Source organism: Rhinatrema bivittatum, chromosome 8 (genome assembly GCF_901001135.1).
Source record: "Rhinatrema bivittatum chromosome 8, aRhiBiv1.1, whole genome shotgun sequence".
NCBI classification, from domain to species: domain Eukaryota; kingdom Metazoa; phylum Chordata; class Amphibia; order Gymnophiona; family Rhinatrematidae; genus Rhinatrema; species Rhinatrema bivittatum.
This window is the reverse complement of record NC_042622.1, coordinates 204,030,425-204,057,225: the sequence shown is the minus strand read 5'-3', so window position 1 is coordinate 204,057,225 and position 26,801 is coordinate 204,030,425. Positions and strand designations below refer to the sequence as shown.

The 26,801-nt window shown below is 44.9% G+C and overlaps 1 protein-coding gene across 3 annotated transcripts in view; it reads right to left on the bottom strand.

Annotated features, from left to right (window-relative positions):
- Positions 1 to 273: 273 nt before the first annotated feature.
- Positions 274 to 26,801, bottom strand: part of DTX2 (deltex E3 ubiquitin ligase 2) — an 89,634-nt gene continuing 63,106 nt past the window's right edge. For 2 of the 3 annotated variants that reach the window (XM_029612627.1, XM_029612629.1), the window contains 6 exons: positions 24,046 to 24,162; positions 13,323 to 13,390; positions 6,670 to 6,828; positions 5,326 to 5,487; positions 2,978 to 3,067; positions 274 to 796 (listed from right to left, as the gene is read on the bottom strand). In XM_029612627.1, the coding sequence (XP_029468487.1) occupies positions 572 to 796; positions 2,978 to 3,067; positions 5,326 to 5,487; positions 6,670 to 6,828; positions 13,323 to 13,390; positions 24,046 to 24,162 (821 nt within the window). In that variant the 3' untranslated portion in view covers positions 274 to 571. The remainder of the gene's footprint in view (positions 797 to 2,977; positions 3,068 to 5,325; positions 5,488 to 6,669; positions 6,829 to 13,322; positions 13,391 to 24,045; positions 24,163 to 26,801) is intronic. The other variant, XM_029612628.1, reaches the window with a different exon arrangement.

The window sequence follows — 26,801 nt, the reverse complement described above, 5'->3', positions numbered from 1 at the left end:
CTGTAGAAGCAGCTACTGCGGGTTACAGACTAAAGCAACTTAAAACCAGGCTTGGCTGCAGCCCACAACAATGGAGAGTACTGGCGTTGAAGCAGCTAACAGAAAGTTTAACTCCCAGTCACATAAGAAATTGCCAGGCTGGGTCAGACCATGGGTCCATCAAGCCCAGCATCCCTTTTCCAGCAGAGGCCAATCCAGGCCATAAGAACCTGGCAATTACCCAAACACCAAGAAGATCCCATGCTACTGATGCAATTAATAGCAGTGGCTATTTTCTAAGTAAACCTGATTAATAGCAGGTTATGGACTTCTCCTCCAAGAACTTATCCAAACCTTTTTTGAACCCAGCTACACTAACTGCACTAACCACATCCTCTGGCAACAAATTCCAAGGTCTTCCTTCTCCACCTGAATGCGGAGCTGGACTATAGGAGAAATGTTCTAGGTGCTTATGTACAGCATTATTGCTTTTATTGGATGAAGAATTAGATCTGAAAACTTAAGGCAACAGGTTAAGTGCAAGAACCAATATCCTAAAGGAGAGGAAGGGACCAGCCGCTTTCCGTGTGAGTTACTGGCTCAAGCAGTCCTCTGTGACCCCCTGAGCTGCCAGCTCCGCCAACACATTGTCCAGGTAGTTGGGGTCAGGGAAGCCGTGGCCATTGGTGTTTGAGCCCATCTCCGTCTTGTGGTGGATCTCGTTCCACACCACGGTGTCCGTTTCGCCCGTCGTGCTGGACACGCCCACGGTGAAGATGAGCCGCCGTTTCCAGGCCATGCGCAGCAGCTCCAGCACCTAGGAGGAGAGGTGAAGGAAAGCTCTGTGAGAGAGAGAGGGGGGGGATCACTACCGACGCCTTCTTCTCACTTGCAGCGCACTATTTAGCAAGTACTTCAGATGGGCAGCAAGTTCCGTTTCTTAGAACAGATTTTGGGGGGGGGGGGGGGGGAGGGAAGGGGATTGCCCAAGTGCTTAGCAGTGCCATGGGTAATATCCTGGTTCAATTCCTGAACCCAGTTTCTGCTTGCCAGGCTAGCCAGGGGTGGGGATGATGTGAAGGCAACATTCATGACCCCTGGTGGGGGGGGAGGTCTTGCTATCATTCAGATTTACGGTCAACATTAGCCGAGTTCTGGTGGGAGCCATGGCTTGTGACCCCTGGCTCTTAGCTGAAGAATACGGCAGCAATAGCTGGGCTGAGCTGGAAAGAGGGCATACAAATACCCGGGCAAGTTGCTTAAGTCTGTTTTATTTTTAGAGGTTTTTACATGATGGGTTGCCTAATTATTTACTAAACCTTTCTCACTGTACTGTGTTTTTAACGCATGCATTAGAGAGCTGTTGCTTTGCTATTTAATGTATCACTTATCTGTTTTAGGATTGTTTATATATATATTTTAGTAATCCACATAGTACAAACTCTCTTGCTGTATATGGAAGAAGAGTTTATAAAGAAGGCTCCTGGTGCTGCAGTCAAATACAAGCCGATCCAAAAGGAGCAGAGAGACGTCCAGGGCCAAAATGTAATGAAGTGGGCTTGGTATGTAGGAGAAGCTCTGTCTAAACCTCATTGGCGTGCCCTAGCATGGTGTGGAGAGACCAAGTCCTGTGCAGGGACTCCATGCCCGTCTCGCCAATTCTAAACTGGTTCCCGACTTTACATTTGCCCTGGACTGTGTAGAAAGGCACCGGTCATCCAGCATTAACTGCTCTTAGTACTCTAAGGGCCTGGTTTTCAAAAGCATTTACCACATGCTTAAAAATGCCTCTGGTACCTCCATTTATTTATTTTATTGCTGTGCGTTCTGAAATTGCTTTCAGTTGGAAGAAAGCTACCTTGCCCACTTTGGGGTCTCTTTAGGAATTATAGGGGGTAAACATACAGCTGTGAAACATGCAACAGCCAAGCGGTTTGGAAATCCTTTGAAGCCTGGGGTTTCTTAAATTAGGGATCAATTATTTTGGTGGTTTTCCATTTACATAGGGGATGAGATGAGGGGTGGGTTTGGTTTAAAAAGTAAACAACAGAACTGACCTGCAAGTCATTTTCTTGCACATTTATTTATTTATTTGATCTATACTCCACTTTTTGACACTTCAAAGTGGATTTCATTCAGGTACTGTAGGTATTTCCCTATCCCCAGAGGGCTTACAATCTAAGTTTTTGTACCTGAGGCAGTGGAGGGTAAAGTGACTTGCCCAAGATCACAAGGAGCGACAGTGGGATTTGAACGCTGGTTTCCCTGGTTTGTAGTCCGCTGCTCTAACCACTAGGCTACTCCTTCAGTTTTATTGCTATGCTTGCAGTTGTTTGCATATTTCTTTCTTTTTTGGATGCTGTGTTGGTTCAATAAACTTTTTTTTTTTTAAGTGAATTCCTTAGAGTAAGGCTGGTGAACTCTGGTCTCCATGCACCAAGCTTTCCACACAATGTTCACTGGAGCCTAATGGTTACAGCAATGGGCTGAGAACCAAGGAAGTCAGGGTTCAAATCCAGATTCTCCCACCAATGCTCCTTGTGACCTTGGGCTCCATTGCCTCAGGTACTCCCCTTGGATTGTAAACCCAATGGCAGAGGGAACTGGCCCTGAGCACAAATTTGGGAAGGCGCGTAATTAAATCCCAAACCCCAACCTGAAGAGCTCATGTTCAAAGTGACTTTTACTGGCAGCGTGGCATTTATGCCAGAGTCGCTATAAAGTTGAATTCGATGGTGATTATGCATGCCTGCTCATCTGCCTGTGCTAGAACTCTGTTCAATATCTGCAAGTGATCCAGAAAGCCAGGAACAGGCTCCTGGTACCCAGCGAGGGCATGTAAGGTGTCGCCTAGACCTTACAAAAATTGATTTTGCATTCCTTTCTCCATATGGTATTCCTGGAAACACAGAGGCAAAGATGAGTAAATGTGAAAACTATTGACTAATACTGAAGTAGGACATGAGAGAGAGCGCGAAGGAGAAGGCATAAATCATACTTTTCTGCCTTTGCTGTTATCTGGCAGGAAGCAATGCCGGGGAAAGCCACGAGCTGTGTACGGTCTCCCAGGATTGGGATGCTCAGGACCCTGCAAGAGAAGAGAAGCCATTGACAGGTAAATCTTTGCCTACCTTGGGCCTCCTTCGCCCAAGAGACTGCCCATAGACAACATGGAAGGAAAACCTATGAGTGATCCAGAGGACACCTCTCCCTCCCCATTTCTACCATTTTAGCAGGTTGGCTAAAAGCATGAGGCAGCAAGGTCTCCCTACACAGATAAGCCCAACCCTAGGATAGGTTTGGGAACCTCCATATTGTGGAGCAGAGCTGCCATCTTGTGGTCATAATTTCATATGTTAAGGGGGTTAGTCAGATTTACCAACCCCAAATTATTTTATAGACAAAAGCAACTCCTTCCTTCCACTGCTGCTGAGGCTATTACAGATGACTCATTTTTGTTTAAAAAAACAATTTAAATATATATAAAACCTGCTCGTTAGTTCCATTCTGTGTAAATGCATCTACTCTTCAGAAAGTTAGCAATACATTCAAAATCAAGCTCTCGTTTGTAAAAATATGTATATGGCTTATTTAACATTCAGATGTTCATTATATAGAGTCATGAAGATGTAAAAAGTTGTCATTACCCCCGTACAGCATGTAAATATTAAACCACTGATTTATGAACTGCCGGTATCTGTTGCCTCTTCAATATATTTTTATGGCAGGTTATTTAAAACAATTGCTGAATTCAGTCTGTAAAGTACTTGGGAGACAAACAGCACAGCAACAGTCAGCTCAGGTGAAGAATCGGAGAAACCAAAGTCTATCAGGCTAACAATTATCTATGGACCAGTCCTCCAGAAGCTTGTCCAAACCTTTTTTTAAGACTCACAGGTACTTTCTTACCCATGTAACATGCAGTGAGTTTTCAAAGTTAATTACGCAAGATGATTTCTCAAAGATAACGCTAATACAATAGTGTCCATGTAGTGGAAATTGTTGCCTTAAATTGTACATTGCTTGGGTTATCAGAAAACCACCAAGAGTCATTACCCAGGTTTGATCCGGATATTGGTCTCTCCTGCTGACAGCAGGCAGAGGTCAAGTTTTCAAAGTACTCTGGGGGAGAGGAAGTCTCTGCCAGACTCGGGGTCTCTGTTACCGTATTCCAGAGGGAGCCGTGGTCTGTGGTCCTTGGCAAGGGACTGTTTCTGCATAAGCTAGGGGGGAGGAAATATAAAAAAAGAATAGGGGAAACAATCCTGGAAAAGTCATGATGTTGTAGAGCCCAACAGAGCTGAGCTGGAAGGAGCAAGAGGAAACTGCCAGGTCAAAAAAATCAATCCATGTTTGAGCATTTATTTATGGCGAACGAGGAGGAGGAAGGAACCTTGTAGAACTTCATCCAATGACGTTACAAGTACTTAAAGAAATTTCTCTCTTTCTTTCTACAATTTCTATTCCGCTGATCCACCAGTCTCAGTGGATTACAGTTAACATACACAGTAAAGCATAACAAACCCTTACGCAACGCAAAACATAAACATGCCACAATAACTAAAAAGCAACACTGCTACCCATCTCTTGGGAAAAAAAACAAAACAAAAACCTAGCTTAAGAAGATCGAGCAATACTCAGTCTGGGAAGGCTAGAGAAAAGAGAGACGCCTTTGAGTTCCTCCTCAAGCGAGAGAGACCACTCTCTGCTCTAATACAGAGAAGACAGCAGGGCCTGTGATACAAAAGATCCACTTGTGAGAGGTTGCTAATTGGGCAAGGGAGAGAGATGGAATCTGAACCAAATGTTGTGATGAGGAGCAGAGGCAGCGGGGTGGGGTGGTGTTTGCTTATAGAAGACACAATGGCTGGGGGTCCAAACCGTGGAGAGCTTTAAACATCAAAAGGCCTTTAAACTTCACCCGCCAGGCTATCGGAAGCCAAAGTCTAGCTAGAGTTGGAGAAATTTGCTCACACATTCCTGAACCTGAAATGAGACGTGCTGCAGAATTCTGTAGTGAATTCCAGTCCAGTGAAGACAAAATAAATGATTGAGTTACAATGCGAAAATCTGAGAGAAATAAGGAAGGCTTTAGAGAACGCAGAAACCATAGCTTGTAGTAAGTTGACTGGACTAAAGAATCAATATAGGAAGATTTTTCCCAACACAAAGAAAGGGGATCACAATAAATCCCTGAGCTGTACTCGTCAAACAGGATCTCACCATGTTATGCCCACCACCGCAGCCTAGAATTTGAGTTGGAAATGTTTCCTGACATGGTGTGAACAAGCCTGTGCTGTGGACGACAAACTTCATCTTAATCCCAGGCTACCCCAGCATGCAGACCTGGATTCCAGGGTGGATTGTGTACACGATATGGATTGCTCCGCAGTCTAGGTGGCCGGGCAGAGAGTGAGGCATAGCGTGAACCTCCATCTTCCCATCGGGCTGGGTCCCAGTCTTCTCTCCATAGATGGCTTTGCACGATGGACACTGCAAGCTGCCGTCCTATGGAAAACACCAATCCTTGTGTCAGTGATTTTGCAAGGCTGCCAGACTTCTAAAAAAGTTTCTTTTCATGGGAAACAAATGCTAGCATCATACTACAAAATGAACAGAACTAACAGGCTGATACAGTACAGTGCGCTCCGACGGAGCACACTGTTAACCCGCGTTTGGGTGCACGTTTTAGACGCTTTACCCCTTATTCAGTAAGGGGTAAGAGCGCGTCGAAAACGCGCATCTAACCCCCCCGAAACTAATAGCGCCCGCAACATGCAAATGCATGTTGATGGCCCTATTAGTTATTCCCGCACAATTCACTAAGTAAAATGTGCAGCCAAGCTGCACATTTTACTTTCAGAAATTAGCGCCTACCCAAAGGTAGGCGTTAATTTCTGCCGGCACCGAGAAAGTGCACAGAAAAGCAGTAATATCATGGCGATATTAAGTTGGAGGTCCCAAAAGTTAAAAATAAAAAAATTTAAAAAAAAATAAATTTAAAATCGGCCAGCGGCTTGAAAACCGGATGCTCGATTTTGCCGGCGTCCGGTTTCCGAACCCGTTGCTGTCAGCGGGTTTGAGAATCGACGCCGGCAAAATTGAGCATCGGCTGCCAAACTCGCTGACAGCCACCACTCCTGTCCAAAAAGAGGCGCTAGGGATGCGCTAGTGTCCCTAGCGCCTCTTTTTACCGTGGGTCCTAATTTGAATAATTTTGTTTTCTGAATCGCGCGCACAGGAGAGTGGCCTGTGTGCTCACCTGCTCTCCCGCGATTTTTACTCTATCGGCCTGTTTCAATTGGGTAAGATGGGGAGGTAGGCACTTCCACATCTCAAATGCACATGCAGCAAAAAGGAGCAATTCTAGGCCCTGTCTACAATACAGTTCTTAAAACCTGTATAACAACTGCTTCTATTGGTCTGAGGCCTTCTAACTGTAATTAAACGTGTTTAGTGACTGCTCAACATTCCCCTAAACTGGTTTGGATGCAGCTCTGGAGCTGGAGATTTGTATTCTGCACCCCACTAGCAGCAGATATGGAATGCTCCCCTTCTCGGCGGCAGCAGTAGTGGGGCTGGAAGAAAAATAAACAGGATGGCTATTGGCTTAGTTGGGGCCCAGCTGGGACTCCCTACACCATTTCACTCACAAACACTTCTGCGCCTGTGCACGGCAGGCTCCATTACCTTGTTGCCGTTGTTGTACATGGCCAAAATGCACAGCATGTGAAAAGCATGGCCACATTTCTTCAGCTTCCCCACCATATCAGGCTGAACGGTGTTACTCTGCATCACATCGCTGTATCCCGAGGCAGCCATCAGCTTCTCCATACAGATAATGCAGTCCTGGAAAGGAAGGTGGGATTCTTTAGTCGTTAGGATCCTGAAACTGCAAGCTCTTTTTTTTTTAAATAAAAAGGTACTGCACAGACACTATACTACATATACTGGCAAGCAGCTCTATGCACTCTGTGTCAATTAGACTAGAAATTTTAAAGTTACTTTTGAAATATTGCAAACTGCTCAAATGGGATTGATCATGCCTAGAACAGTGTCAGTTACTTCCCATGTTGGATTTAATTTGTCCTTACTGAATCAGGTGCCTTCCTATATCATTTCATCAGAACCATAAACACAAAAGTTATGAGAGGGTCACACACACACAGAACAATTGCTTAAGCCTCTTCCTTCGGAAAGTAGGATTAAAAAACTGGGAAGTATTTCTGAAACATTTCCAGGGCATGGTGGCTACGCTTAGTTATTTTTTAGATTTTTAGATTCCACTTTTTGGCACTTTGAAATGGATTACATTCAGATACTGTAAGTATTTCCCTATCTCCAGAGGGCCTAAGGTGGTTTCGTCCTTTCATCATAACCAGACAGTTGAGCTTCCAGCTTAGGTGGCTCTAGCTTTGTTAAATGATTTTTTTTCATGCACCTCTATGAATATGAAAGGCTGGATTTCCTCATGGAAAAGAATCAAGTTGTTCAGGGAACTCAAAAAAATAAAAAAAACTCCCACTGATGACAAACAGGGGACACTATTTCTCCGAAGAACAGATGTATTGCTAATTCCTATTTAGAGCTGGCTAGATGTAAATTTAAAATAAAAGGGACAAGGATCACATTCTAGCATCTAAGGGGTGCCCATTGGTGGTTGAGAAGTTCAGATAAGGCAGATAAGCATTTTGTAAAGGTGTGCACAAGTTACACAAATGTTCCACACAAACTTGTACATGCAAGTTCACTTTGAAACTTACCCCAGCAAAACCTACCCACACACAATTACACTTGCTATCATGCGTGGGTAGTTTTGACGTGAACTTTTACAAGCATGCATTTTAAAATACAAAAAGTACGCTCTGCCCGGATTCCACTACCCACAATGCCTTTCCCAATTACGGTATACGCTGCATAGAAAGGTGTCGTGTGTACACTTTTACCTGCACATCAAGTGGGCAATTTTATAAAATTACATCTTATCTTTTAAAATTATCCTCCCTAGGTAAACTGGTCAGACTGACCATTACTTTAACATTCAGAGCACAGCTGGAAGCCAAATCGGATTCAGTAAACTTCCCATTGTGTAACAGAGCGCTCTGCTTTTGCTAATGATAGAACGTGTTTGCGGAGTGGAGGAAATATTAATATGGTGTTATCACCAGATACTGAACTGCGTGGACTCGTCTGTAAGGAAACAAAAGGAGTTCTGTCCTATCACACCACCATCCTACCAATTCCGGGTTAATCGAGGCTTGGAAGGTTTTGCATCCTAATGATAAAGGATTCTCTCTTTTCACCCTCTCAATTCTTACAAGGATTTTATTTTTCTAGACCAAATTGCCCCTCCCCCTTATTAAATCGACCATAATGAGATGTATTCCTTGCCCTGACCATTCTCTGGTCTCAGACAGGTACTTCAGAGATTGGTACAAATGCCGGAAGTTGGATGACCATCTAAGACCAGCTTCGGTGTTTGAATCTACTGCAAAATGTATCGAAGAATACGTTAAGATAAATGATACAGCAGAGGTTAAAGATGGGATATTAGGGGGCATGGCTAAGGCAGTTATTCAAAGGAAAAGGATTGCTTTAAGTGCAGCCAGAAAGAAAAAAAAACACTTAAGGGCTTTAGAGGGCAAGGCCAGACAGGATCCAATTAAGATGGAGACCAAACAGATACACAATGGCAGAAAAAGACCATCTAAACTGCCCATCCTCACCATAAATAAAAGATGTAGCTCAGCATATTTAAGAGAGAAACTTATGCACAAAAGACCTATGTTAAATTCTGTTATAAAGAAAAAAAATAATTATCAGAAGTAGTATTGTGAATGAAATAAGGTGGCTACGTTATTGGCCCACAGAGAAGAAAGCAGGTTGCAATAGTGAGCTGGCACATTCTGTCCGGCCCATAGGAGGAGAAGCGACACATAATAACCTAATTTGTGAAGCTTTTGCTGTAAACCTGGCTAAACAGAGCCCTTTTTTGCAGGCATCAGTGATGATCACTTTATCTAACAACCTCTGTAATGGGCTGGAAGCAAGGACCATGACCCAAAAAGGAGAAATGGACAATTTTAAGGCAAATGATAATGTAAGCCAATGTTGTTTTCAGTTTATTCAGTTAAAAGGGACTTTTCTCCAGAGAGCACTATATGTTTGGGTGCTGCTAGGTTCGAATTCCTTTTGAAAGATTGATTAATTTGGCATCAAACAAGGGTTTAGTCTCAAGAATATTCCATATATTGTTAAATGTAACAGTTAATGCCCTGGAGGAATATAAATCTGCCTGGGAAAGGGACTTGGGATTTCATATGTCAGAGGAAGTGTGGCTCGGTCTGTTTGATAAATTACAGAAAAGAAATTCTCTGTTGAAGAGAATGGTTATGAGGGGATAAGCCAGTCACCCTTAAAAAGGAGTAAACTGAGCACAGGCCCGAGAAACACAACATGGAAGGCAAGTCAGATGATGGCCCCGGCATTTTAATGTAAATCCCTGTGAGAACTACACCAAGGAGAAGATGTTATTGTTCTCCATATCGACCAATCTGTCTTCACTTTACAACCTAGCTGGTACCGTCAGACACAAACCTCTTAACAAAAAAAAACCCCCAAAACAAAACTGTATCCAGTAATGAGGCACAATTCTGTTCATCAGATGTCTTCCAGCCCATGTCATCACATGAGAATCTGCATACATATACCAGCTAATAAGTCATATCCGAAACCCACCAATCCTATGCCAGTGGACTGTGGTAAACGCCGATCAATTTTGACTTTTGGATTGTATGTATATGCGAGTACTTGATGACCTGCTGAAGAAAACCTTTGGACTTCTCACTCACTCACAAACACACACACACACTCAGAACTTTCCACACACAGACTGCACGTGTGAACATCACAACGATATTTTTAATGAAGCACAAGCCTAAGCTTCAAGACTGAACTTAGCCTAGCCCTGCTCCATTAACGCTGGAATACTTGCTGACCTCATTCTTGCCCAAGCCTTTGTAAGCAAAGCCATTCTTCACTCCTGCCTGCATAACTTCAGAACCTCTGTAAGCACCGGGCCCACAGGTGTTAACCTGTTTGCCCACCAGAGGTCCAGCTGACTGACTCCTTGCCACAAGACAGGACTGACCTTTTGAGCAGGATAACTGATTGCAGTGAAGAACCAGAGAGACTGAAACTGTCTCTAAGACATCTTCATGCACTCCTGATAAGATTAACAGTCTAAATTACTACTTTATTTAATTTAGCTTATTGTGAATCCTTTTGTCACTTAAACTTGTGTGTTCATTGTTCGTTTTAACTCATTATGTTCTATTTTTTAATTTGGCCCATTTTAATTTATTTTGTTTTATTTTGACTATTAATGATTTTAATTCTCTGTTTTACTTTTTTTTATTTTACATTGTGTATGTTATTTTGTTCACTACCTAGGCCTTTCAGTGTTAGGTGGTTTATAAATCTAAATAAATGTAAATGTAATTGTAAATGGTAATTAACTGGCAATGTGTTCAAGATATGCAAGCTAACTAGTTTGGGCTAGACATAAGGTCTTTTCACAACTTTTGCAATAAGAGTGATTTACTGTGTTAAACCAAACTTAAAACAATATCTACCATATATAAAACCATAGTATCTCTTATGCTGCTATATTCTGCTCTCGTTAAATGAACTTAGTCCTTTATTTATTTAAAATGCCTTTTATACCGCACTCTGCAAAATATATTGTTTGAAGTGGTTTACAAAGTAACATTCAAAATATAAAATAATACATACAACATAGCACAATAAAATTAAAATAAAATAGAAGTATGCCTTATTTTATCTGATTTAGGCTCTCATTTTTCACATTTGGTGTTCTGGTCATCCAAATTGTCTGGTTAGAGATCATTTCCTTGATCTATAGCATCATTATTCCCCTGCAAACTGAGCTTAGCATTGTATTACCGGAGCATAAACTTGAACAAAATGAAGCACAGAGCTGAGAGGGCAGAGGCAGCTAATGGATTTCCTCTTGGGTACCGTGAGGTGTAACACTGCGTAACCATTGGAACTCATTAAACAAGCCCTTGCTTACAAAACATTTGTCACAGCTCTCCTCATCAGTCTACTTTCCGACGGGAAAGCAGCTTATGAGGTGTCTCCCCCACCCCCCAATAACCACTCTCAGACTTGTGTTTCATGTCCTATCCATACCAACTTTTCATAATATCAGGGGAATTCTGATAAGAATTTTTTTTTATTTATCCATGAACACGCATGAATGTGTCCTGGAAAACAGGCTCCGTTAGCTCTGTGTGGCACTTCTCATTGGTTAAAGATTTCTATCCTGCAGTCTCGAGCATACGGAGGCTGTTTATAGATGCTGCAAAGAGGGTTGCTTTTCAATCAGAAAAACCCTGGTCCGCTATTGCTTTCTGGGAAATGGGTAATGGATGTGTCTTGTGGGTCAAGATTCTCTCACCATGGTTTACTTATGTGTTGGATTTGGGGGAGTCTAATAGTAATTTGGGGGAGTCTAAAAGTAACAGAAAACAGCAGGTTTTCTTTTTTATATAATTTTGTATTATAGCAGCTGATGCATTATTTTTAGTACAGAAACATTTAAAAAATAAATAAAAAAAAAAAAAGATAAAGTTTAGCTTTTGATGGCCAAATCAAGAGACACACAGAACACTGGCAGCCACACACTGTGTATATATGTAGATAGCAACATCTGGATTTAGCTTTGGGTAATGACTGTTGCATACAGCACTGTCACCTACGCCAGCTTTTGTGCATGGACCATACAATAAGTCAGACCAGAGGGACACCATAAACCTATTATGCTGTTTAGCTGCCTGGTGGCAATTCACCCTACAGAAAGGCACAGAATCCGGATCCCAAAAGATGACCTGCCTTCATGAACCCAGGATTCTTTGCATGTTGTGGTATCTTTTACAGGGCCAACATAAGGACTGCCCAAAGATTATGTTGTACATGAGACCTTAAGATACAACAGTAACATAGTGGATGACAGAAGATATGGACCAACTGGTCCACCCAATCTGCCCAATTGTCTCCCCCCCTCCCCAGTACCTTACCATTTTGGGTAGATCAGCAAATATTTTCTACCTAAAATGGTAAGGTACTGGGGGGGGGGGAGGGGATTGGGGAGGCCAGTTGGTCCGTATCTGCTGTCATCCACTATGTTACTTTTGTATCTTAAGATCTCATGTATAACCATCTTAAACCCAACACCAGCTCCACTCATATCTCTTACCCAACGTCTCAATGCTGTTCCTGTCACTACTCTCTTTCCCAAGTGTGTTTAAATTCTGTTACAGTGGTCGTTACCACCACCTCCACTATAGGCTATTTCAGGCCTTTTCTTCTTTGGTTTTTACATGTCCTATACTTAATCCAATACCCTTCCTTTCACGTGTGTTTCATCAAGCTTTGATACAATTCAAATGGCCAACATGAGCATGAGGCAGATGTGTGTTCTCTGAACACATATCTGCCTCATGCTCATGGATCTTAGGATTGGCCACTATGGGCAGGTTATGCCAGCACTTCTGGGATATCACTAAGTCCCTTTTAAAATGTGCCAGGAAGGATTTACATGGTCTTGAAAGCTTGTGAACACCATCTTTGGTTAATTCTTATAGGGATCCAGATTTCTCTAGGCCCAGTGCAGATCATGGTGGCACCTCCCTAAATCTACTCCTAAAATCTGCTAGTGAGAAGGGAACTAGCTTCCTATACGCAAAAGAAACCTTTTACACACAGATCACTGTTGGTACAAATGTCTTACAGGCAGAAAATAACTGTAGAATTCACCAACTACTGCATCATGGCAGCATTCCCAGAGCACAGATAGGTCTGAATTCTGGGAAAAAAATATTCTAGGTTTTCTCTGAACAATAATAATCCAGATGGCTCAGGAAAAAAATATATGTTTTTGGAAGTAAAATATTTCAATAGATCCAAAATTTGGAAGTCCTATAATACAATATATTTAAATATCAAAATTTTTGGATGTCATTTACTAACACCCTCTTGCTCAAGGAAGCTTTTGGAAGTAATAAGCCCTCTTTCTAACAGAGGATAAATGGTGTGTTGGGAGCACTGTGGACAGCCGAGTGACAGCAAGCAAGGCTGGGGCAGGCAAAGGAGATGGCATCTTTCGTCATAAGAGACATCACTCACTGCATCCATGACATTCACCGTAAATTCAACTGCAGGAACATTTACAACCGCTACTATGAATAATAAAGTGTTACTGGACATGCACAGCATTGTACAGATACAGCTGTTCATTTTCAATTGGTCCTGCTGCTCACCTCATCGGGAGGGCCATCCGTCTTATCCAAGTACTTCATCACGATATGCTCAGGGTCACTGGTGATGTCTGAAATGAATAAAAAAATCGGTCACCAATACTACGAAATGCAAGTTACAAGGTCTCCTTCATTTCACAGGAGGCTCAAGCACTTTACTCAGTTGTCAGGCGCAATCTCTTCAGCCTCCTTTTCTTTACTCTAATGAAAACAACCTCTGGATTGTTAATGCTGATCCTTTCCAGGGGAGTGCAGAACTCCTCCTAATGCAACCTCCACTGTGAGTGTGCCCAGGGGTTGTGGGGGGTGGGGATAGGAGGGCTCTCTCTATCCCAGGAGTGTATAGCATGCACTGAGAAGGCCTAACAGAATTGGGCAGTGGCAGATTTGTGAGGCGGTATTATTTGATTATATTATTTTTATATTTGGTTGTTAGCTGCTGTGAAAGTATGTTTTATTCTGGTTTTTAAACATATGTTCTACACTGCTCAGGATGATTTTTAAATCAAGAGTGGTGACATTAAAAGGTTTCAAATCAATAAAATAAACATATCTGCAGCAAGCGGGCAGGAGCAAGAGTCTTCCTACTGCAATGTCTACTATGGGGCATAGCTCCCTCCTGGCATATAATCTGCAGAGTGGGGAGGGGACAGGGCAGGATAGGACTCCGAGTGCAGTATCTAATTTAATTACATTTTGTATAACTTTTTTTTTCCCCATAGTATATAAATATAAAGCAGGGTACAAAAATGAAACGTTACAAAATAATAAAATACCCAAAATACAATTAAAATAAATACAATTAAACTTAATCCAAATAAATAACCATCAGGTACAATTCTAAAAAAATTGTAAAATTATACAATACACAAATTTTAAAAAATAGTCATACAACAAAAACACCTTAAGTTCCTAGTATAAATCATAGTATATGTACAAAATAAATCACATGATTTAAGAAAACAATAGTGTTGAAGAAGGGGCAGCTCTGGGCAAATCTGTCATTTCAGAGAAAGGCAGGCAGTGCCATCTTTTCATGTGTTTCTGAATCAAGCTGCCTTTCTAACACACAAACATCTTTCTGATTAAATTGCCCAGCATGTCTTTTATAAGCGAGTGTTCCTGTATCTCTGGGAACCCCTCCATCCCGGATAAATGCTACTGCAAGCTTTGCCTTAGGGATTTCAGGAAAGAAGAGCGCTGACAAACAGCGCTCTTCTTTCAGGAAAGAAGAGCGCTGACAAACAGAAAGCAAAACATTAAGCTGACGTGCCAAGGAAAACAGTGCACGGAGATCAAATTCCATCAAGTTAGTTTGTTAGGAGGCAGGAGAATCAAACAAGTAGATGACAAAACCCACTGACATCTTCTGGCCCCTGGGAAGTCTCCTAGACTGCAGTGCAACTCACAGAGCTGTGCCTCCTGCAGGTCTACATCTTTACGTCTGCAAGTTCAGATCATTTGGTTTTGGACATATAAGTACTTCCAGCTGAATTCAGGAATAAATACCTCCAACTACTCAGACTCATCCTGAGGTCTAAATAAAGAAGCAAGGTCACCTTGCACAGAGAAGCAAATTGGAGTAAGCAGAGTTGCTTACTTGTAACATGTGTTCTCTTAGGACAGCAGGATGTTAGTCCTCAAACATGGGTGACATCACCGGATGGAGCCTAGCACAAAAAACGTATGTCAAAGTTTCTGGAACTTTGACTGAGCATGCCCAGGATGCCCTAATCCATGCAGGGTCCCCTCTTCAGTCTCGTAACAGAATTACGGAAAATGTATACAAAAAATAGGAGAAACCAAACTTTGCGGGGTGGTGGGCGGGTTTCGTGAGAACTCCTGTTACAGGTAAGCAACTCTTTCTCCTAGGATAAGCAGAATGGTAGCCCTCACACATGGGTGAATCCCTAGCACAGGCTGCTTCCCAACACAAAAGAGGGACCAACAAGCACCAACCAGGTGCCAAGGAGCTTAACAAACACAGTGCTATTGATAACAGAGGGGTAGACAGCCTGAACCCAAACAAAGGGCCCTAGGCAGGGCGAGTTGGGTTCTACACCTCAAAGAAATTCCCAGGGGCAGACTGGCTGAACCTACTGTCAAGTTGGCCATCTCTATCCAGACAGTAGTGAGATGTGAATGTATGGAGAGAACTCCTCATTGCAGTCCTTTCAGATCTCCTCCATGGGAACTGCTCACAAGTGGGCCACTGACGTTGCCATGGCTGACAGAATAAGCCTTGACATGACCCCCAAGATGCAGTCCCGCCTGGGCATAATAGAAGAAGATGCAGTCTGCTAGTCAACTGTTTGGCACAGCAACTCCCAATCTATTCCTATCAAAGGAAATGAAAAGTTGGGTGGACTGTCTATGGGCTTCTGTCCACTCCAGATAGAAGGCTAAGGTTCTCTTACAATCTAAACTGTGCAGGGCTCATTCGCCTTAGTGCGAATGGGGCCTGGGAAAGAATGTTGGCAGGACGATAGACTAGTTAAAATGGAAATCCATCACTACCTTAGGCAGGAATTTAGGATGTGTACACAAGACCATCCTGTCTTGATAAAATTTAGTATAAGGTGGATAAGTCACTAAGGCCTGAGCTCACTGACCCTGCGTGCTGAACTGACCGCCACCAAAAATATGACCTTCCAGGTCAGATTCTTCAGGTTGCAGGAGCGCAGCGGCTCAAAAGGAGCTTTCATCAGCTGAGCTAACACCACGTTGAGGTCCTAAGACACAGTGGGAGGCCTTAGGGGAGGCTTCAACTGAAGCAACCCCGCATAAAGCGTACAACTATAGGCTGTACAGAGATGGGTGTACCATCTACACCTGGGTGGTATGCACCACTTGCACTGAGATGAACTCTAATGGAGTTGGTTTTTTAAGATAGCTACAGATAGTATCAAGCAGTTTTTGCATGGGGCAGGAGAATGGAACTAAGGCCTTCTGCTCACACCACACAGAAAGTCTCCTCTACTTCAGTCCATAGGACTTTCTAGTGGAAGGCTTTCCGGAAGCTACCAGGACTCTAGACACATCCTCAAAGATTAAGCGGCTGCAGGATCAACTTCTCAACATCCAGGCTGTGAGCGACAGGGCCTGGACGTTGGGACGCCGCAGCCTGCCCTGATATTGCGTGATGAGGTCTGGGGAAGTCCCCAGACTGTTCGGTTTCCAGATAGACAACTCCCGAAGGAGTGGAAACCAAATCTGTCTTGGCCAATGAGGGGCTATGAGGAACATAGACCCTCAATCCTCGCGAAGGTTCAAGAGAGTCTTTGTAACTAGAGGAATTGGAGGATATGCATACAGAAGACCCCTGCCCCAAAGATGTCTGAGCTTGTTTGCCGTCCAACCTGTACAGGGAGCAGAACTGAGTCACTTTCCTGTTGCAGGGGGACGCGAATAAGTCCACCTCCGGACTTCCCCAGAGGCGGAAAAGCCAGTTCGCTACCCCCCTGGTCCAGAGACCACTCATGGGGTGTGAAGGCACGACTTAGTCTGTCCACTATCACATTCTCCGTTCCAGCTTGATACATGGTCCTGAGTACCATCCCGTGGAACAGGGCCCAGGACCAAATCTGGATCGCTTCCAGACACAGAAGGTACAATCCTGTGCCTCCCTGCTTGTTCTCATACCACATGGAAACTTGGTTGTTTGTATCAGGACAATTTTGCTGAACAGCTGATCTCTGAAAGCCCATAAAACTTACCTGATCACCCAGAACTCCAGGAAGTTGATTTGACACCGTGCTTCCTGGGCGAACCATAAACTCTGGGTGTGGAGCCCCTCTACATGAGCTCCCCATCTCAAGGTGGATGCATCCGTGGTTAGGACAATTTGGGTAGGTGGATTTTGGAAAGATTTTCCCCGTTCCAAATTCAAGAGAGCTTACCACCAGGACAAAGAGTCCCGGAGAAGCGGAGTGACTCGGACACGAGCCCAGAGGTTCTGCATAGCTTGTTGTCACTGCAACTTCAGGGTCCATTGGGTTCTGTGCATGTGTAAACATGTGCTGAACTGAAGCCTGCCGGCTCTGTTGAATTACCACTGCTATGGACGCCAAGGTGACCACCCTGGATCGCGGCAGAAAGGCTTTTGCCTGAGCTGTGTCTAGCAGGGCTCCTATGAAGTAAATCGAGGTGATGGGCTGAGATGGGACTTCAGGTAGTTGATGATGAACCCTAGTGACTCCAACACCAGGATGGTCAAGTGCAAGAACCGAACTGCCCCTGCCTGGGAGGTGCTCTTGACCAGCCAATCTTCCAAGTAAGGGAAAAACATGCGCCCCCACCACATCCAGATATTTTGTAGACATATGGGGCCAATTATAGCCAGAACAGCAACACTCTGTACTGGAAGTGGTGTTTTCCCACCACAAATCTGAGATACATCGAGATCTTCCCAGGTCAGAGGAAGTGAGTATATGCGTCCTTTAAATCGAGGGAGCATAGCCAGTCCCCTTTTTGCAGGAGGGGAATCAGGGTGCCCAGGGAAACCATCTTGAACTTTTCTTTTTTGATAAATTTGCTCAAGGCCCTTAGGTTTAGGATGGGATGGAGTCCCCCTGTTCTCTTTGGAATCAGGAAGTACCAGTAGTAGAATCCCAGGAATAGAATCTCTGCCCTCTTTGCCCTGGTGGGACAGGCTCGACCACTCTGACCATTAAGAGGGCAGAGAGCTCCCGAAATAGTACCTCCTGATGTGATACTGGCTCCCAAAATGGGCACGGGAGGGGGGGGGGGAATTTGGCGGGACATCCAATAGGTTTAATTGGTACCCTTAACATATGATGGACAAGAACCACTAGTCCAAGGTTATACTGGGCTATCAATCCACAAAAAACCATAGCCTACCCCCAACCAGGGAGGGGGGGGGGGGGTCCAGCATCTCGGGTACAGGTGACTGGCTTAGACTCCCTACGATCCAGTCAAAACCCCATCCCAGGATTTAGCTGGGGAGAAGGCTGCGGTTTGGGTGCTCTCTGTTGCCTGGCATGGCCCTGTGAGCTCACCCTCTGCGAATGGGAGCAAGGGGTTGGAAGACAGTACTTCCTCTGGTGGTAGAAAGTCTTCCTCTGATCATGCCTCGTGGATCTCCTGGCTGAGGAGGGCGGGCCTGAAGTGCTGGTGGAGAGCTGTTGGAGGGTCTCATGGTGATCTTGCAGTTAGCCCACCATGTCCCTCACCTTATCTCCAAACAGATTCTCTCCTGTGCATGGCAGGTCAGTGAGTCTTTCCTGTACCTCCGGCTGGAGGTCCAAGACCCACAGCCATGCCATTCTGCAGGCACCAATTCCCACTGCCATCTCGAAAACACAGGAGGTAGAACAAACCTTGTGTTTTCAGCACACCAGGCCCTGATGCACCAGTGATAAGAGGGGGTCCTGCTGCTGTTGAGGCAGTTACTCGGCCATCCTCTGCACTTGCTTCCAGAGGATGCAAGAGTATTGGCTCATGCAGAGCTGATAAGAGGCAATGCGGGCAATAAGCATGGCCCCTTGGAACACGTTCCTCCCAACATCATCCATTGCTCTATGATCCTTTCCCAAGGGCACCGAGACACAGGTCTGAGAGCGCTTGACCTTCTTGACAGCAGATTTGACCTCTACCAATTGGTGTGGCAGCTGACGCTTCTTGAATCCGGTAGCCTCTTGGATGAGGTAAACCCCATCCACTTTCCTGTTAATGGCAGTACTGTGAGGGGGTGCTCCCAGATCCTCAGCAGCAACTCCCTAACGTTCTTGTGCACCGGGACCGCCACAATCTCTTTAGGGGCCTCCATGAACTGGAGAATATCCAGCATCTTATGACTGGCATCCTCCTCCATCATTAACTGAAAAAGGGTTGGCCTCCTCCATTGCCCGTACAAAACCTACAAAAGTAAGGTCCTCTGGAGGACACCTCCTTCGCTCATCTAGAGGAGACTGTTCTGAAGGGAGACCCTCCGAGTACTCTGAGGAGGATTCCACAGCGTCATCCTCCAGAGGTCATATGGGCCTCATCCTCACTGTAGTCTACAGGGGATGGGGCTCTGGGTGCTTGATCTTTGTCCAGAGGCATGGGCGTCAGTGGCACCGGTGCCCGGTAAAGCTGGATGAGGGGCTGCAGGCCTGTGTCTCTGTTGGCCTTGATAGAGCTTCCTCCTTGAAGGAACCGGCAACAAACACCGTATCGGTCGGGGAAGAATCAGTGCCCTGCTGAGCATCGATGGCCTCCTGGGAACTGATGCCAACTAGATCAGTAACACACTCATAAGCATATTGAGCCATTCCAACAGCAGTTCCAGCAGGGCGAGTGCTGACACTGGCACTGTCTCCTTGAAAGTTGCCAATGCCAAAACTGACTGGGAGACAGGAGGGGTGGCCAGATCTTCTTCGGAGCTCTGAGGTGGATCAGCGACTGGCACCAGAACCAGTGGAGACTGTCATGACTCCCTGGCACAGATGGAGGATGGGCATTCCACACCATGGGGGCGCTTCGGGGGCATCACGGCAGGAGTGGGTGCCTTCCTGAACCTGGCACCATGCATCAAGGACGATCGGAACTGATGCTTCCTTGGCATCCCTTGGTGCTCGAGTCGGTCTTTCTCCAATGCTGAAGGTGATGATGATGAACCCGATGTCCTTGACATGGAAGAGACAGAAAGGGGTCGGTCCCCAGCGCCCCTATCTGCCGGAGTTGATGCAACCATTGACCCCGCCAACGGCTCGGTGTCCATTGGTGCGGTTTCCAGGTCCATCAGTGCCAATACTACTGATGCCAATGTCAATGCCTCGGACTTCCTCGACCGGAAGATCTTCTCCATCTTATCAAGCCGAGCGCTACGTCCCTTAGGGGTCATCTGGGTGCACATGCGGCAACCATAGATATTGTGCAATGCCCCCAGGCAGAGGACACACACCTTGTGGGGGTCCGTGATGGACATGGTCCTCAGACACTGGAGGCACCGATGAAAACTGGACGAGGCCATGATGGAAGAAGAAAAAGGGGAAAAACAAAGATGGTGGGCAGTTGACAGCGGTGGGCACAGAGGTACCGCCGCCACAGGAGGGGGAACGGAAGTGAAAAGAGACTTACCGAACTGCTGAAAAACCTAACTGGGAAAACTGAAGGGAACCAAGAAGAACCTGCGATGGGTGAATTTACACAAAAACCCAAATGGGACAGACAGTGAAAAGTTTTCCTAAGGCAATTTCCAACAAGAAAAGCCACAAGCTCACTCTCCTGCGAAGCAAAAACCCTGCGGACAGAGAGAGACTGAAGAGGGACCTTGCGTGAATGGTTGGATTAGGGCATCCTGGGCATGCTCAGTATGCTCAGTCAAAGTTCCAGAAACTTTGACATAAGTTTTCTGTGCTGGGCTCCATCTGATGATGTCATCCATGTGAGGACTACCATCCTGCTTGTCCTAGGAGAATCTTATTTGCTTGTTTATCTAAGACCAAAGCTTAAGGCTCCTTTCCTAAAATTAAGGCCCATCTTCTGTACGGTATGTAAATATTACACAAATAAAGACTGTATGACAAACAGGACACCCAGACAATAACCCGATCGTGTATAAATGAGGACTCATTTGAAAATGTTTTAATTGCACCAAATCTGATTTTTTTTTTTTTAAATCTTGTGCCAGTCCCCTGGGCAGACAATGGATCAATTGGTCTTTATCTGCTCTACAGTCTCTCTCAGCCTCCCAAATCTTAGAGGCAACAGGCTCTGCATGCTGAATGTTGATTCATCTCATTAAGTATCAGCACATGCAAAAAAACATTTAGATTATCAGTTTGCAAAAAAATGGTTAGATTATATCGATTTGCAATTGTGACAAAGGATTTCTTTATGGTCTACCAACATAATGACCCCAAAAGGATTTAGTACATAAACTCTCAAGAGCACATGGATTATGAAAGATAATCAAACTCCCAAGGATTCAGTTTACCATCTCCCAAGCAGTTCCCAGAACTCAGCTCCTATCTAAGATAACCTTGCCATACCCTAGTTTTATTCACATTTTTATCTGAAAAGATGTTAGGAGTTTGATGCTTTTAAAAGTTCCTCCTACTTGGCCACTTCAACCCCAAGGAGACGACTGTCACCAGCAGCCCAGAGAAACCTCACCCTTGCACACAAAAACACAGAATTCTAACACAAACCGTGCAAGAGCAGGTGTGCAAGCAGCCATGGCCCTAAGAACACGGGAACACCTTTTTACAATTACAAAACAAACAAATAGCGCATGTTACAGCCAAGAAGAAAAAGGAACTATTAATAAAACCAAGAGAATTGGCAGCAGAGATAAGAAATCGCTGAAGGGGTATTTTTGAGAAAGTCTACTAAAACTGCTCAAACAAAAACCCCAGAAATCAGCAGGAGGGGAAGGGGGCACTGAAACCCGAATGAACTTCCCAGCACAGGGGCAGTACTGGATTTGAAGCGGAATAGGGACAATTCAGTATCTGCTTATTAATGGGCGCATACTTTGGTCATTTATATTTATTTATTTATTTATTTATTTAGCACTTTTATATATTCATGTAACAAGTTACATACCACTTCGGTTTACATTAGAACAATAACAAGCATGTAAGAATGCGTTACATTAAACAAAAGGATGAATAAACTTGGATCAATGAAACTGGGTTTAACAGAGCTGATAAATAAATGATCTTTTCCGGAGGGCCGGAAACTAACTTAGGTATAGAGCCCGGTGCCTAAGAAGATGACACTGAGTCCAGGTACAGGGTGGATAACTAGTTTGATCGTCTGAAAAAGCGAGGCTCGCCAGAACGATGGTCTAATTAGAGAACAGCATAATAAACTGAAAGGGTCATCTGAATTCTGAGAAGGCTTGGTCGAACAGCAAGGTTTTGAGCCTTTTTTTTTTTTTTTTAAAGGAAATCGGGCATCGTTCTAGCCGGAGATCTGGAGGGAGAGAGTTCCATTGTGCTGGACCTGAAGTGGACAGAGCTCGTTTCCTTAATATAATAACTTAAGTTATTAGCTTCCTTATAGCTATTCTCTCACAATTTCCTTTGAAAAACACACAAATAAAAATGTTTTTGCCACTTTAGGGATCACAGATTAGCAGAATTACTTTTGGACACCTAATATTCACATTTCATATATTACATTTGGCAGGTGTACGTGGCAGTGCGAGATAAGTGACTCCTAGAAGAGGTCCTCTCTCTAAACCCTGGCTCTTGAGTTTATTATGCAAAACAACATTACAAATAAAAACCGAGAAAACCAGGTCCTTGGTGATCCCCAAAGTCTAGGGGTGCGATACCGACTCACTTTTCAGTCAGGTCTGAGCCTCAGTCCAGCTCCCCTTTGGCAGGTCACTTAAAACTCCCCGGTCAATATTCAGAGCCTGCGAATGGCAAATTTATCTGGGTAAAGCTATGCAAGTAACTTTCCATGGACATTCAATGGGACTTACCCAGATAAGTCTGCAGTCTACCCAAATAAAAAACGTTAGCTATTTCCCTAAGCAGACTTAAGCTTGCAGTTTTAGCTGGCAAGCACTCAAAATGTGCACTCACTGTCTTTAGCCCCTCCCCTATCAATGTCCTTTCTGGTCTGGATAAATTGTGTGTACAATAAAATAGATGCAGTCGGAAGGAGGAAATATTTTGAACAGCAGGTTTTGTGCACACAGCCTTTCAATAGCGACCTCTTAGATTATAAGCTCTCTGGGGATGGAACCTTGCAAGCATGTGATCTCATGGACAGCTTTCTGCAAGTAATTCATAGGATATTGGAAAACTGGGTAAGGTTTGAGAACAGGAAAAAAAAAAAAAAGCACATGACATCCTGACCAGAATGATGTTTTATAAGGTTAAAATAAGTTTGGTTAAAATAAAGATCAAGCACAAACACAGCTAAAAGCAGTGGATGGAAGGAGGAGCTAGATACACAACGGCCCTAGGCAGAATTGTAAACGATCTGTACAACGTAGGTGTTTGCTGTATCCTAGGGAAAGGAGGGGAGGCATCAGCATCAGAAGGTTTACCATGGACCTTTAATAGAAATTTGCGGAATTGTTTTTGGTTTTTTTTGCTGTCCCATCATTTCATCGCAGCTGTCATTCACTGATGGAAGGACACATAAGGCCTCCAATCCAGTCCCCGACACAAGGCTGTGGTTTGGGTATCTAGCAGGTGTCACACTTGAACAATAACAGCATTAGGACTACCAAATGGCTCTGCGTCCCAAGAAACAGGATGATCCAGTTCTGGTTTTACCCCACTGAATGCATGGATGTGTAATTCTGAATTTCCCACTGAGTCCCCTATGAAAATATGAACTACTTGCCAGGTACTTGTAAACCTGGATTGGCCACTGTTGGAAACAGGATGCTGGGCTTGATGGACCCTTGGTCTGACCCAGTATGGGCATGTTCTTATGCTCTTATGTACATGCATGGGATAAAACTAGGACTGGATTATGACCTGGAGCCATATGGGAACTCTAATCAGTCTGCCCCCCTCCCCAAAGCACCTGTAAGCACTACTTCTGCAGCGCTACCAGCCCCAGCAAGCCGAGCAGGGTTCTCCGGCTACCGCTACCTCGTCCCAGCTAGCCCAAGCACTTCTATTTTCATCAGAGCTGGGTCTGGACGAAAATGGGCAAAAGGCCCACTAAAACATTTAAAACCCCCACAACAAGCAAACACGTTTCTGTAGGAGACTAAGCAAAGAGCATTGGGTTCAAAAGAAACTACCTTTCTTAGGCATTTTCTTCCGTTTCTTAACTGAGCTGCGTGTTTTAGCAGCTGTGCCGGCAGGAGGCGATAGGCGGGAAGGCAGTCCAGCGGCCGACAGCAGAATAGACGTCATGCCTGCAGCAGACATGAGACGGGCACCCAGAGAGGAAAGTGGGCAGGGAACAAAGTAAAGTTAAAAAGTACAGAAATGCCTCAAAAAAAAAAAAGAAAGATAATTTGCAAAATTAAAAAAAAACCAACACAAAAATCAATGAATACAAGCAACATAATCTGCTTTAAAAACAAAGTAAAGGCACACAAACTGAAATAAAATGAAAAACAACAACAACAACAAAAAAAAGGTGTACATTTGATTCAGTGGGAGGGAAGTTGGTACATTGAATGATGAATCTGGGTCACCAAAGAGCTACAGGCAAGACCATCAGGGGCTGTGCCACCTTCTGATGGAAGCAAGTAGGAAGTGGTAAGGCAGCTCCCAACACCTCTGCCCTGAGCACCAACATTTGTGCAATTCTTAAATGCGTAAAGGGGGAACAACGTGATGTTAAACATTTGGCTGAGTCCATATGAGCTCTATAATCAGAGAGATAAGATGCCCTTTATACCTGGGGATCTGCGTTAAGCTGTGAAAAACTAAGAGTAATGGCAGACCAGGGTGTGTGTGCGTGCATGCTGAAGACAGTTATTCACACTCCCTTTAACAAAAAAAGGTGGGAATGAGAGTGAGAGTGTGTGAGTGAGAGTGAGAGAGAGTGTGAGTGTGTGAGAGTGAGAGTGAGAGTGTGTATGTAAGTCGTTTTGGCTACATGCCTGAAACTGGGCTACCAGTGCCAGAGGCTCTGTAATTTGGAATCTCCAGCCTGAACTGTTCACATTGCACTCAGAACTGCTCTTTTAAAGGGATTCTTGCACTGAATTCATTCTTTCGCTCTCCTTTCCTCACAGCTCCCAAGGACAGTGGGAAGGGGGCCTCTGCAGCTGAAAAGATCAAGGGCACGACACTGTGTAGAGGGGTTTCAGCAGGAAATAAAAAACAGGAAGATGCAGAGTGGTGAGGAAAGAGGGAAAAGCAGCAGCTGGGAGTGGTTAACAGGGTTTTTGCTTTCCCAGATCCAGGAAACTGCTGTTAACCATTTGGCCCTTATCTCTCACATCTGGAGCACTTCTCAAACACAGACAATTGAGGTTTATTATCAGCGCAGGAAAATGTGGCTGATCAAAGCTCAGAGGTGCTCCTGTCTACATCTGTTGGAAAGCTCAGCTGCAAAAACACTTCCCAACAAGAACTAGTACTCCAAGTAACTCTAATCTTAGATTTTTAATTTTCGTTCAATCAAACTTGCTGGTAAGTGAAGTGCCCCTGACGACAAGGCCAGATTTATATACTGGGCATCCCCAGGCAACAGGGGAGAGAGGGAGGATTGGAATTCAGCCCCCTCATCCCGGCAAAGTCATCAGACAGAAATAAGGAGGATGGGAAGGAGAAGGGGCGAGGGTACCCAGATTGCCTCCATTTCCTCTCCTCTCTGGCCCTTCCCCCTTACTCCCCAAGTCACGGCAGTGTCCGCCTCCAGAAGTAGCAGCCACACAACTTTAAAAGGGAAATGCAGTGCGGGGCCTCTGCAGACCCTGCGGTGCCCCCTTCCCTCCACCCACACGGGCCTCCCGTTACGATGGAAAGCATTGCAGGGCGGGCGGCCGGAGGACCCGGCACTACGTTTCCTTTTTAAAAGTCGTGTTGCTGTTACTGCCGGAGCTGAGCGCTGCCACAGCTCAGAGGAAACACCCGGATAGAGGATAAAGGCCTAGGTGCGGGCGATGCTCTGGCGCCTGTGAAAATTTGGCACCCGCCTAAATCCAGGCTTGGCCTCTGAGGAGGCAGTGATTACCGTGCTACAGTCAGACTCAATGCAGAGGCATCGACCACTGAAAGATTACCCCTGGCCAAGGCCCACTGCCATGCTCACTGGCCTGGGGAGGAGGTGGGGGATGTTAAATACATGGAGGGGAAGTCAGGAAGACATAGAAACATTAAGCTCTTTCAGGGTGCAGAGCCTTTCTGTTGAGTCTGGGCTTTGTTTTCCAGGTGTCACGCAAGAGAGCTGGCTGTACTCCCATGGGCTTTGCATGAGCTCAGACACCACTGAGGCAATCAGGGTTCAGAATCAGAGTAGATAACTTAATGCTAAAGTTATTTCCTCTTTTTGAGGACATGCGTTTCAGCATCATGGGCCCCTCAAGGACTTTGTTTCCAACCTCACGCACAGGAGCTGGCAGGGCTGCAATCGCACCCAAATCAGGCAAGGTTTATTGCTGGCTACATCTGAGGCATTTCAATTCATGGAACCGGCTTCTGCTCCCCAGCCCGGCAGACAGCGTTCACAGTCCTGGGGGGGGGGAGTTTGTAATCATTTCTCAACAGTGACTCCTATTGGCCTGTACTAGGATGCCCACATACCATGTTTGGTGGCCATCCACTAAAGTCCCATATCTTTGGTGCCAATGAGTTGGCGTCGGCAAGATCCTGCATCATGCAGGGGCCCTCCTCGACCAAACGTTGTTGCATGTCCTGCCTCAGGTCTGGTAGGTATTATCTCCATTTTTTTTCATGAAAGCTCCTGACCTGCTGGTTTGGGTACGGAGGTGATGGAGAGATTTCCTCGGGTGGTCCTCTCTTCCAGACCTGCGGGAAGCTGCCCAGTCACCGACAGCCAGGCTGGCCATGGGTAGGTAGGGAAAAGCAAGTGAATCGG